The sequence below is a fragment of the Gymnogyps californianus genome, chromosome 5 (assembly GCF_018139145.2).
Source record: "Gymnogyps californianus isolate 813 chromosome 5, ASM1813914v2, whole genome shotgun sequence".
Taxonomy (NCBI): domain Eukaryota; kingdom Metazoa; phylum Chordata; class Aves; order Accipitriformes; family Cathartidae; genus Gymnogyps; species Gymnogyps californianus.
The window spans coordinates 38,180,045-38,193,759 of NC_059475.1; the positions used below are offsets into that span (position 1 = coordinate 38,180,045).

The 13,715-nt window shown below is 38.1% G+C and overlaps 1 protein-coding gene across 1 annotated transcript; it reads left to right on the plus strand.

Annotated features, from left to right (window-relative positions):
• The first annotated feature begins 244 nt into the window (after positions 1 to 244).
• ZNF770 (zinc finger protein 770) lies at positions 245 to 4,249 on the plus strand. Its single transcript, XM_050897489.1, has one exon. It carries the CDS (start codon positions 376 to 378, stop codon positions 2,566 to 2,568), a length of 2,193 nt encoding a protein of 730 aa, XP_050753446.1. The 5' UTR covers positions 245 to 375; the 3' UTR covers positions 2,569 to 4,249.
• Positions 4,250 to 13,715: the final 9,466 nt, after the last annotated feature.

Consider the following 13,715-nt stretch of genomic DNA (forward strand, 5'->3'; position numbering starts at 1 on the left):
TTTACAGCACAGATGACTTAAACTTGTTTGTTTCTTCTGGAAAGTAGTCTAGTTTTTCCGTATCATGTAACATAACGAGTGATTACTCCGTTACAAGGAAAGCATTTTAAGCTAAGTTAAATCAGGAGTATTCTAATCTAGATGCTTTTGGTCTCTTATGTAGGAAACAAGAGACAAACATACGCATTATTGTATTAATATAGGCTAAAATAATACTCTCTTTCTTATTTTAGGGACCTGTGGGATTTAAGAATATCTCTCCTAAGAAAATTTGCTGCTTCTACAGCCTTCCATCTTAGTGTGCAATTGATGATTTCGCTTGAAATGCCTGTCTGAAGAAACTGACAACAGGCGAGGTGTAATTGCTTTTTAAAAATGTTAAAAGTTCAGCAGTGTGTAACAGCTGACAGGATACCCAAGAAAAAGCCATATATTTGTGACATCTGCTATAAACAGTTTGAAACTCCATCAAAATTAGCTAGACATTATCTGATACATACTGGTCAAAAGCCATTTGAATGTCATGTATGCCACAAAACATTTAGGCAGCTAGTGCACCTGGAGAGGCATCAGTTAACCCATAATCTGCCTTTTAAGTGTATTGTTTGTTATAGAAACTTCAAAAACTTAATTACTTTCTTAAAGCATCAGCAGCTTCATAATGAAAATTACCAGAATGATACCAAGCATGCAGAAAACTCTGTGAATTCTGAGCAAGACAGGGTCACTTGTGGCGTATTTCGATGTTCTATGTGCTGGAAATCTTTTACAACTGAAGAGAGGTGGATGCTGCATCAGTGTCTGAAGGCAGATCATCTACATGGTGCCAGAAGGAGAAAGAAAACTCATGCTTGTGAATCGTGTAACAAGACATTTCCATCAAGATCTAAGCTAGAAAGACACTTCCTTATTCACACTGGCCAGAAACCTTTTAAGTGTTCTTCATGTGGTAAATCTTTCAGACAGTCAACACACTTGAAAATCCATCAGCTCACACACACAGAAGAAAGGCCTTTTCAGTGCTGCTTTTGTCAGAAGGGGTTTAAAATACAGAGCAAACTCATGAAGCACAAACAGCTTCATGCCAGAAATAAGACTTTCCCCAATATTGTATACAAAGCAAAGACTCTTAAATATCCCAGACCACACAACCTGTTGGAAGGAAAGAGGGATAGTTTCAAGAATGCTGACACTTACGAGTTGCAGGAGAATGACCCACATGATGTTCACTCGATTTATATTGTACCCTTTCAGTGCCCAGCATGTGAGCAGTGTTTTGAAACAGAGCAGGTTCTAAATTTGCACAAGTGTTGTTATCTGAGAGATGGCAAAAGTTCAAATAATGGTACAACAGCATGCAGCCACACAGTCAGCATGAAAAATAAGATCCTGCTGAAGCTGAAGCATACTGGAGGAAAGGCAACAGATTTTTCTCTGACTGACAGAAAAAAAATAAAATCAGGTCACTTTAAAAGTCCTGACCTGGTTGCAGCTAGAGATCAGTGTTCTGATCAGCATGCTTCCACTAAACCTTTCAAGGATTGCCATACCAAGCTTGACATGCACAAGGCACTTAGTAATCGGATGAAAAGAACATTTGCTGTGCCGTTACCTTGGCAAGAGCACCCGCAACCTCACGACTTTGGAATTAATTTAAAAGGTATGCTGACTGGTGAAAGCATGTTAAACATCGATGATTCGCTGGATAATAAAGATGACGCTTTTTATGGTTCATCAGATGATGGTTTCTTTGATAATCCAGAAGTACTTCACTGTGCTTTTTCAGCTTCTGCTAAAAATATACATAACAGACACAAAGTGTGTAAATGTGACAGATGTGAAAAAATCTTTCCGTCTTCATCCAAACTTCAAAGACATTATCTTATACACACGGGACAGAAGCCCTTTGGCTGTAATGTTTGCGGGAAGACATTTAGACAGTCAGCTCACTTAAAAAGACATCAGCTCACCCATACTGAAAAGACACCCTATAAAAGCCCTGTTTGCCAGGTAGAATTTGAAAACCTGAACAAACTTTTCAATCATCAGGGAGATCACATTGAATTTAAGTCTTCTCAGCCTGTGGGTTATTCGGGTTATTCTCAAACACCTTCACAGGCATCTGGGTTTCAAGAATTTGAGCTGATTCAGTCAAACCAAGCAGCTGAAATCAAAGTTGAAATTGAGTCAGGGGACTTTGTTCTTGACACCAGCAGTAGAAACACACAGCCGTATTTGTGTAGTAAATTGCTGGAAACAGAGCAAAGCTGTTACAGCTATTGGCATGATTTTTCTGAAGGTACTGAAAAAAGTGAAGTTGTTAACAAATTGTATCAATGCAGTATCTGCTTTAAAACTTTTAAATCGCCTTCTAAGCTTGAAAGACATTACCTAATGCATGCTGGACAGAAGCCGTTTGAGTGTTTAGTTTGTGGTAAAAATTTCAGACAGGCCCCGCATTTGAAAAGACATCACCTTATTCACTTCAAAGAGAGCTTAAAGCTGAGTTCCACTGAGCAACAACCGGAGAATATATTGTTTTTATCAAAATTGGATAATGTCCTATGAAATTATATATTACAATTTTTGGTTGCATAATTATTAAAAGGCTTATGTTAGACCGAACAATTGACTGAAGGGGATTATCTTTTTCTATTATGGAGATGACCTGGTGAAGAGTTGATTTACTGTCTTCAGAACTGTCTGCTTGATATAATTTGTGATGAATGTGAAAAGATGTTTAAAACAAAAAAACATGTAACAAAAAAGCCACTTTGCATTTATTTTCCTAAATTAGTTTATAAATACATATTCTTACTGTATTAATAATGTTGCAGCAATCTGCAGTGCTCCATGAATCAGATATTTTAAAAGTTATACCTTTTCCCGTATAGTATTTTATGACATTATGCTGTCCGGTGAAAACTATCAGAAAAGTAAAGATAAAAAGGTAATTTCCAGAATATAGAAAAAACAGTCCTTTTACTTTCTTCTGGCTCCCTATATTTTGCAAAGGACACTTGCTGTATTTATTTCATGCTTTTTAAAAAAAATAATGTTTATTTTTAAATAAAAGATGCAAAAAAAGAAAGTAGAAAAAGGGGAAAAATTTAGTGAGAAAAAATGTTGATGTGGCATTATAGAACAGTTAATAGAAAAAATTTAACTGCTTTGTAATGTGCTTGGAGATCGATGGATGAGGAATTAGATCTTTTCCCTTTTTATGATAAAGTATAAGTAGACTGCTAAAATAGCAGGGTTTATAATCAATCCATTTCACCACTTCATTATCTCCACTTCTTTGTATATCCCTTGCCTTTTCTAGCTTTTTTGGCCAATTCATGCAATACTGAACTATTTTTCTGCAAGAAAAGAGGACAAAAAATTATCATTAACATTACAAATGGGCTTACTATCTGTTCCAGTCCTTCTAGCATACATGTTGCACCAGTAAAATAAATGTTCTCTAAGATGTGATAATATCTCGGACGAGTAGTTTTTTCGGGAAGTCATGTTCTCGTTACATTAAATATAAGCATCTGCAAATGACTTTTAGGTCAAATTAAGTAATTCTGATTTTGTGTTAATAGAATCTGTAGTTATACTTTCTGGTAAGTACAGAGCTTTGCCCATTGTGCCTGTGGGGCTGGCAAAAAGTGTAAGTGCAGTGGAGCTTTATTCATTATGAACAAGAATGAAGTTTGTTTCTTTTTTTTTTTCCCTCTGAAAAACCTACCTTTTAGGATATTTTCCTTTGTTATGCAACTTCTGAATAGTTGAAACCTGAAATTTTAAATCCTATTTCTAAATTAACATATCTGTAAGATACATGGCATTCTTTTCACTATTTAAATAGTTCCATATTTATTTAAGTAAAATGGGTCTGACTTTTTTTTTAATTTTTGAAGTGATTTATCTAGGTTTTGCTGTGGCATGAGGTTTGTAGTATTTGGTATAAATGAAGTGAAGGGTGAAGAGTTTTTATTTTATTTTCGTACATGTTATACTTTCCTATTTGCAGAGAGAATAAAAACAGGAAAGATACTCAGAAACAGTCTGTAGTTACCGTGATTTTTGTATGACGGACGAATTCAGTATGTTAATAATGACTATAGTTATATATTGAGATTTTTTTCTCCCTATGTGAATCGTTTCATATTGAAAGACAGAATACTGTATAAAATGTTTTGAAAGTGTACTGTAGAGCTCTTTTAAAATACTTGTAATAAACTATTTTATTTATATTGTACTTTTATTGTGTACTTCATGTGCAAACCAGAGTTTTGAAACTACATAACATTCAATATGCAGAAAAGTTTAAGACTACATATCAAAATAACTAACTTTGCATGTTAGAACAATAGGTTTTGTTTCAGATATTTTTTGTTATAGAAATAAAATAGAAATATGTTTAAAGATAGTAAGATCTTTCTTAAGGAGTCACAGTCATTTTAAAAAATGCTATGTTTGAGAGTAATGTTTAGAGAACACTTAACTTGGTATGTTTTGAAAATACCAATTTGAGTAAAATGAGGGGAAGGTAAGAAAGCTACTTTTCAGGGATGAATAGACATATGTGGGAAGTGTTACTGTCTGATTAATTTGGAAACTAATGTAATCTTTGGGCTCCATGGGATTTCAGAAGGGCAGTAAGGGCCACTTTGTTTATCTGGCTCTCTACCCCTTTATGAAAAGTTTTGTGTCAGTATAAATTCACAATTTTAGGGGGATTATAGCATAAACTAGCTAGAATGGGGTAAAACGGTTTCTAAGAGTCAGGAGAAAAAAATCTAAGATTCAAATCCTGTTTCTTTTGAAGTTAACAGTAAAATTCTCCAAGTACCTTTGAGAATTTGAGCTAGAATGGTTTTCCCAGTGTTAGCAATAACACTTTGTGTTGTTCATTAGTATGTTAGTCATTTTCCATAACACTTCAAGGCAAGTTCAAGCCATCAATCTTTGAAGTATCTTTGGTGGCAGAGACATTGCCTGTGGTTTTGTTAGAATGAGCTGATGGCTAATAGTAATAATCTCATAGTACTGAAGTAGTGGATTTTTTTAAGACTACATGCAGAACCAAAGCATATTGTAAACAGGAAAACAGCAGGTCCTCCTGTGTTAATATTGAGCTCCCCCGCAAGGAGAACTTCTCAAACTGCGTGGATTCAGCTTTGAGGTAGTTCTATGTGGAATAAAAGAAGGGTCAAATATTTTAAAACAAGCAGAAAAAGGTAAAAGGGATTTTTTTAAAGACAAATAAAGTATGCAATACTAAATTCACTGGAACTGCAGTACTAACTGATCACATTGTCCATTTTCTATCTAGGAAATGTGGCTATGGATAACTTTAAAATGTTTATGATTTTGATTTCTGTGCTATCCTTGCAATGTTTGCAGAAAGTCAAAACTTGCAAAATATATATATATATATAAGTATTCCTATATATGTCTAGGGAAAAATTCAAAAAGGAAAAAAAGCCGTCATAAACCACAGAAAAACTGTTTAATCACTTTTGTAGCTGCCTCTCACTGAGTGTTTGGTTTCTCACTTGTCTGTGATCTGCTCTCGCTATTATACCCAGAGCCCACAAGAAAAGTTAGTGAGGCAAATGGAAGATAGACACAAAAGAAACTTAACTGGAGTTAATGAGACCTTAGGCTCCAAATTGAGATGCTGGATCTAACGTTCAGTTTTCCTGGCTGCCTTCTAGTATAAATGTGAAACTTTCAAAGCCATAATCACGCAACAGTAGCTCACTCAAGTAACACTTAGATAAGTACAGTTGGATGACTCTTAAATCAATAAAGACTATGGATTCAGTCCTTCTAATGGCCCCTTGTAATAATGTTGAAAATGCCTAGATCTCCTAAATAACTAAAGGGGTCACGGTTCATATTCCTAGCACAAGGTTTTGTGGATTTTTAAAGTGCAAGTTTTAACTTAATAGCCTAGTTTTATGGTTTGATGGCTATGGATGAGATGTGTCTGAGAGGCAGTTATCATAAGGAAAACTGAAATTACAGAAGTGACTTTTCTGTGCTCTCATACACCCTGTTTTCTCCAGGTTGAGCAAATTAATTGTACTTCTTCATATAATGACTAATTCTGTCAAGCAGCTTTTAAACAGCATCTTTTTTAGTATCTGTTAAAAAAGTGAATCTTCAAAGTCCATGCAAGCGAAGGAGAAATCAGCCTTATGCCAACAAAATCACTCACAAGTAGAATTGATCATTTCCTTGTTCAGAAACTGCCATTGCAACATGAAAGTGTCATGTCTGCCCTGAGTTATCACAAGTCTTTGAATGCTGTTTTACTTCTGTACTCTGCCATTCCAGTTCCTGTCTGCTTCCAGGATATGCTAATATGTGGCTTGATTCTGCTGTACACCTGACATAGTTTGGATATGCGGCTGAAATTTTTCCTCTTCACTGGAATCCTTCCAGTGTCCCTGGTCGCAATTTGTATGGATCTGTGAAACCCCGTATGTGACTTACGGAGAGTCATGGAGCTGGTTGTTTTACGTGTGCTGCCACGGCATGCGAAATGGTGCCTGAGGATGTGAGTGCATGAAGATGTGAGAAGCTGACCGGCTATGATGTAGACTGTGGCCTGTCATTCTCCACTGAAAGTGGCCTGGGTATGTAGGGTAGTAAGAGCATATGGAAATGGTGGCTATCCAGCTTTGCCTATGGCTTCTTCACCAGATGTGGCACTGGAATGTGCCTTGCTGACATAGTGAAGGAGGGGAATACGGAGAATTATGTGGCCACTGCTGTATAAAAAAGTAAAATTCTATTCCTAAGCTAAAGAAACCAGCTACGCATGGTGTCTCCCATTTGTACTGCTAATGCACTGCACTCAATTTCTTTTGACATCAAGGAAAACACTATCTTCCTAGTATGCAAATTTGCATTATTTTATTTGTGCATTTTTTTAAAGAGTGTAAATTTTAATGCTTAGTATCTGTTTGCAAAAGTAGCTTGCTGAGCTACAGAAACTCAGATGATTTCCTCAACTTCTACTTTACTTTGGTTCTAAGAGGATCCTGAAAATACAGCTGAGCAGATTCCTGTTAGTGACAACACAGTCCTACCAAACTGAGTAGAAATCTGCTAAGCCATCTAGACACCTCAAGTGTATCAGTCAATTTGAGGATAATTTTTAAGATCAAAACACGTTATGATTTTTTCAGGACATTGAGAGTAACCTTGGATTAGTATCTTGGCAACCTTGTTTGCCGTAGTGCACTTTATCTTGTATTTTATACTCTGTGTCTTAATAATAGCAGGTACTTGGGTAGTGATAAGAGCTTCATAAGAATTCCCTCAGGCATCAAATAGCATGTCTGATGCTAGTGCAATTAGCAGAGGAAAAATGTCCATTTGCCAATAAGCTAAAATGATTTGTTGTGTAATATTTTAGTTTATATCACAGTAGAACGGTTTTTTCAGTAAAAGAAATTATTAAAAGTTAACAATTTTTTTTTTTTTAATAACACCAGTGTGAATTTTGCTGTTTTCAATAGGTATTCTGTTTTATTGCCACTTTATCCTCTCTTAAAATCCTGACTCGCTAACAGAAATGTCTACCAAAAGCTTAGAAAATATGGAGAAAGACAAGGATGAAAGCTTTAGGAGACTGGAGCTAGCTCTCAGCATCGTAGAATTGTTCTCTCTTGATTAAGTTTTATGCTGCATATTAGATATGCTTCAGTTTTGTCTGCAATCTGTATTTTTTTTCTATATCGTGAGAAAGGATATGTGATTGAGAATCTACTTTTACAATGATGCTGCAAATAGACTCAACTTTCCATAACATTTCTCATCCTAGCACTAGCAGAAAGGAAATTATATGCCTTAGAATCTCATTTCAGTGACGAAGACCTCATGTTCCATCAAACAGATTTATCTCACATTCATCTTTTTGCCCCATAGGAATTTTATCACCTAACAGCCTCTCACAGGACTTCTAGCAAGTATTTCTAGCGCTTTACTGGCCATTGGTCTCTTTTCTTCATACCACTGTTCTGCTCCAGTTGGTAGGAACCTAACTAAAAGTCTCTGAAGAGAATTAGAATAGCCCAGAGTCTGCTCTAACTTGAGCTGTTTCCCAAATGTGTGCCCAGCAACAGAAAGCTAAGAATGACATAAACTCTCGTATTTCACCACCTCCTTCACTAGAGGCACTGCTTGCTATTCTGGGATATACAAGCAGCTGGGTTGCTGAATAAACCATATTTTTCTCTAGTCATGAGCTCAGAATTTCCATTGAAGTTACTGTAAGTTTTGCACAAAAATCAAGGGCAGTACATTGGCCAGAACGTGTGCTAAATAAATATTTATACACAAATCAGAATGCTACTGACGGCTTCTTTACACTTTAAAATTCTAAATATTTTAAGAAGCATCTGTTACTAAACTGAGGCATCATTTTTGAAAGTACCCATATTTACTGAGTGGAAGTACACATATTTACTGAGTGAGTACCCATATTTAATGAGATGAACACAGTGACAAACTCTTGGACTAGAAGAATGCACATAAATAAAATAGTAGAAGCAATGTGATGTGATTGAATTAAAACTATAATGAACAGGCTGAACATTTAGTTTACGTGAATATTAACTGCTATGAAGGATAAGCTATAACCAAAGGAATAACCTCTGTCATTGTGCTTCAGCTTTTTACATGTTGAAAGATTCCTCTGATCTTTTTTGAGAAGCTTTTCCAAATTTTATTTACCTGAAAGCAGGTTAAATCAATATGTTTCTTCTATAATTTCAACAGGTAAGAGACACAGGAGGTTTCTGGTCTTCTTTGAATAATGTACATATTTCATTTTTATGCCATTCATCCCCCCATCCCTTTCTAAAACTTATTTCATATAACTTTGCAAGTAATATTTCAAAATGCTGCATATTCATAGTCACTTTCCTTCTTTGGTTAGAAGAAAAGCTGTATGTGCAAGTTTGTACATATACATGATGAGACTTGAAATTCTCATGTTTGGAGCTTTCTGTTTCAGAGCTTTTCAGAGGGATGCCTCTCAAAAAAACTTGTGTTTATGTGTAAAAGTCAACAAGCTAGAGATAAAAGCTGATTTTAAAGAGATGCAGTCTCCTAAGCTTTACAGCCTTGCCTCACAGAAAGCCTACCCAACATGTGGCTTAATGTCACTGGGGCTGGGATTCATCTGCCCTAAGTTAAGGTATCCAGGGTGCAGTTAGGTACTTCCCAAAGCTAAGCTTATGTATTTAGTATAATGCAATTATATATTCCTGTACAGCAGTGAGATGCACCCCAGATATCTAGACCTCCATCCTGAGAAGCATAGTTCTATTAAAAATCACCTGGACCACCTCGATATTTTTAAGTTTAAGTTGTGCACAGGGAAAGCACAATTCAGCCATCTCCCTCTAGGACTTATGTGTTTTTGTCTTTCTGCATACAGAATATTGCTGTCAGAACAATCACAGCTGACTTTTGAAAAAAGTAATGTAGACTTCCCTTGGCCTCTGAGTTATGTACCACAAGGTCCAAGAAACACTAAGGGTATTCAACATACATAGAAAAGAGTAAAAACTACTGTTGTAAGCGGAAGTACAGCCATGTTCAATGATTTTGGAAGGAAGAAGAGGCCCCTGCATCTCTATCATGAAGTAATGCAGGCCAAAGACTCAACAGCCTTGATCATGCACTGGAGCTTTAGGCCTAGCTTGAAATTGTACTGGTGGACCAGCAGGAAAACAACCCCTGGGCGGGAGAGTGTGGAGCAGTGTGACAACGCTGCCAGTGAGCTGCTTTTCTGTTTCATCAGAGCGGTGTTAGCATGCCCTCAGCTATGAGGGAACAGAGTCCCCACCCTGGCAAGAAGGTTTTGATATCTTCAATTCCATCTTATGTTAGGGGAACCTCCGCCACCTCTGCTCCCCTGGTGACTGGGAGTTCAGGTGATAGTAGAGTTGTGATAGTAGCCACCCCATCGTTCCAGATCAAAGAGCCAGGAGTAAGCGCTGCTGCTGTACGGCAGTGACCAGGCTGAGGCACATGGGGAATCATCTGTCCCTAGCACAATGCTTGCTTGGAGGAGGAGGAGGAGTCAGCTGATGCCTGTTCATAATTTTGAAGGAACCTGATGACTAGAATGGGTAAGGTAATGCCATTTTGCACTCTGAGCGCAGTGCTGCTATTTGTTACCTGCTTTGGAACAAAGCTTGCTCACCAGAGTTTACATAGGTGCAAGATGGTATCCATACTGAGTCTGCATCTCTCAGTGCAGGGTTTATTTATGTCTAAGAAGCTGAAAGATAAAAGATTCAAAGGATAAATCTCTGTATTTGTGTGAAAGAGAAACAGTAAAAAGTGAAACAACTTTTATATTAGAAGTATGTAGCTGCTGAATCTAGTTTCACTGGCCATGTCTCACTGAAGACCCTAAACAATAACAAACCTTAAAATCAATTAATACTAGAAATCCTTATAGATTAATTGTTTGGAGTTTTCATTGCTAGAAATTAATCATTTGTGTGACTCTAGGTAGAACCTAAAATAATCTAAAGGGTAGACAGGACAGAACATAGAATCAACCCCTGCTGATTATCACTAGATACTTCCTGACCCACTGATACTGTATTCGGGAGAGTATCATTGAGATAAAAGCAATGGCTAGCTTATTGATGACCTTGGCTCGTATAGTTTACGAAGAGGAGAAAAGCATATTTTTCCTGACTACAATAATATAGAAGGGCAAGCATCCAAAACAAGAAGAGCTAATTAAGCAAGAAAGCAGCATTGAATATAAATTGACCAGGACTGTATGCAGCTTAGAAATTAATAATGGTCTTGAAAACTGCATCTACTCAAATGTGTGACTTTTTAAATAATACATGTCTTCATGAATGAATTAACAGATTTTTGAAGAGAAAGAATATTTGATTTTCTTGACGTGTTAAGTCAATGAGTACAGAAAGATGGAGAACTTCACAGAAGGCTGCGGGGATGACAGGGTGCAGGGTTTTGTTTTACCCCTGACTACAAAGCCGTTTGGGGTGGAAAGTGACAGATGTGCCTCCACTCTGGGGGAAACTGAGACCAATCTTAATAGACAGTTGCGAGCTGGGGTGAGAGTCACAGATGGGGACACAGGTACAACACTGGGTGCCATTATGCCCGGTCTCACCACAACTCCTCTTTAAAGGTTCAGCTGCTCTTGAGGCTTGAAAGCGATGTATTTTGCCAAAGCACTCATTTTTACTTTTGCTATTCATTTGTAGTCCTACTGTCCCAGCACTTTGTAACTAAACAATACCCCTTAAAAAGAAATATTTAATCCATTATTTATAGGGAGGAGATCTTTATCACTTTATTTGACATTGCCACTGAGGGATGTAATCACATTGCCTAACATTAGGCATCTAATATTAGTTTCTGATATCAGAAGCTCCTTCAGAAAACAAGTCAGAGCACTTAAATTAGTTCTGATTTGCCCTCTGGAAGGACCTCTGTCACCACATTGACTGTAGTGAGGTTTAAGACAACTAACCTCCTCACTGGGACACCCAAATGCCAAAAGTTAGGTAAACACAGATTCCTCCTTGAGCTTTCGCAGCTTTGATACCATATGGAAATTTGTGGATTTTGACACATGCCTGATGATCTATCATAAGCATAGGTCAGAAGGTTTAAGTTAGTCTTGCAAGGCTGTTCTAGAACATTTACCAGGTCCAAAATCTCTTTGCCTGCCTACTTTTTGGCATGGTAATAATTAAAAAAAAATGTCACCTTGTGGGCAACACTTGAGCATGTGATTAGAAAAGAAATCTAAGGTCATCAGTTACTGTCACCTCTGATCCCAAGAAATCATCATAGCCTCTCCTAATTGTCCCATGGTCCATCTTAAACACAAGCCAAACTTTTGGCTCCTATCTGAAAGCCAATTTTAGAAGCTTTCCTATTTTCAGCCTATATTTATAGGTAATGAATTTACATTCCTTTATCCTTTTTTATCACTGATTTGTAGCTTCAATAGTTCCTTCCCTTCCTGCCATTTATCCCTCTAGTCTACTTATGGATAGTAAAAGTACTCTCTTCTTTTGTTTGCCAAACTGACAAGCTGTTACATTTCTACTTGTTCTGAGACATGCGAACATAAGCTATGTATGTTGATTTCTGAGGTAGTCAAATATAGAACAACCTAACTGTGGAGGGTAAGTTGGAGAGGACACTGTAGGCAGTGTTACCAGCTAAGATGCAGCAACATGCTAATATGGCTCAGCTAGCCAGCTCAGAGCTTAGGTAAATTTTACTTGTATTTTCTACACCTGTCCATGGATGCAAGTGCTAGCAGTTGTACCCAGTGATGGAGAAAGGGCAGACACCAAAAGGGGTAGTCATATTTGCATAGGCTTATCAAAATCTAAGTCAATCACGAAGCTGGAACCTCTAGGTTGATTAATTTAAATTGAAGCATCTTCATACACCATATTTTACCAAAATTTAAGTGTCAGATGGGGTACATTGCTTTCAGTGTATTTTAAGTAAGTGCTTTGCATTTGCGTATTTTTCATCAAATACAGATCTCTCCGAAGGTTTCAATCATTAGACAAGACAATGCTCAATCCTTGTTATTTACAGAATTTGTTACTGGTACTTTTGTAACTTTTTGATTTTACTGGTTTTCATAGAGAAAACTTAAATTTTCTGGATCTTTTAAAGCAAAGGCATGCAGTAGGCATATTTATTTGAATGCAGCCATTGTCTGATCCTATTCAAGGTACTGTCATTACTTTTTCCATTCCCACTGTACATTCTAATTCATCTTCAAAAAGAATATTTAGTTTAACCTCTGCTTGAAGAAATGAAATGGAGATCACCTTGATATCAAAACAAAGGAGGTCATATTCAAACAGACTTCAACGGTATCTGCCTGGAAGTTTAAAGTACTCAAGTGGCAGGTGCCGGATAATGAGCGCAGAAACAAAGCACCGTAACTTCTCCAGGGAGTCTGCTAATTTCCTCCTTAATTAATCCGTTTACCAAATAGAATAAGTTAATTGCAAACCATTCTAGATCATTACCAAACCACTGACTTCTGTGAGCGTGTAATCCTTCCCTCTTACCTTTGCCTCTCCTCTCCTCCACAGATTTCCTGAATTACAGGGACGCCTACCAGGCAGAGCACGCAGCTATGCTCAGGTCTCGGTGGCGTTTGTTTGATGTTAATAAGAAACTTTTGCTCTAAATGATAAATAAAATAGAGGGAGTCATCCTAAGCGGGTTTACAGAGCGTTTGAAGGGCGAGCGTAGACGCAACCCGGTGCGTTACCTGCCTCCCTCTTCTTTTTTCACAGCCTTTCGGCTTTTACAGACTCCTGAACAGCTCGTTGAAGTGCTCCTTGCAAAGGGCGGCTGCGCTGACGGGGACGGCCGGGCCTAGCAGCCCGCCCGCTACCGAGGCTGGCCCCGGGACAGGCCCTGACAGCGGCCGCCGGCCCAGGCGAAGCTCGCCGACCGGGAGGGCACGGGGAGCGCCGCCGGCGGCAGTGGCAGGGAGGGCGCGGCAGGTGGCGCAGCCGCCGCCGCTCTAGCGCTCCTCGCCCCGGAAGCGCTCCCCTCTCCGCTGCTCCTCACGCGGAGGTTACTTCCGCTCGGCCTCCGCTCCGGGCAGCGGTGCGCTGGGCCTGGCCGCGGGGCTGAGAGCGGCGCTGCCCGGCGTG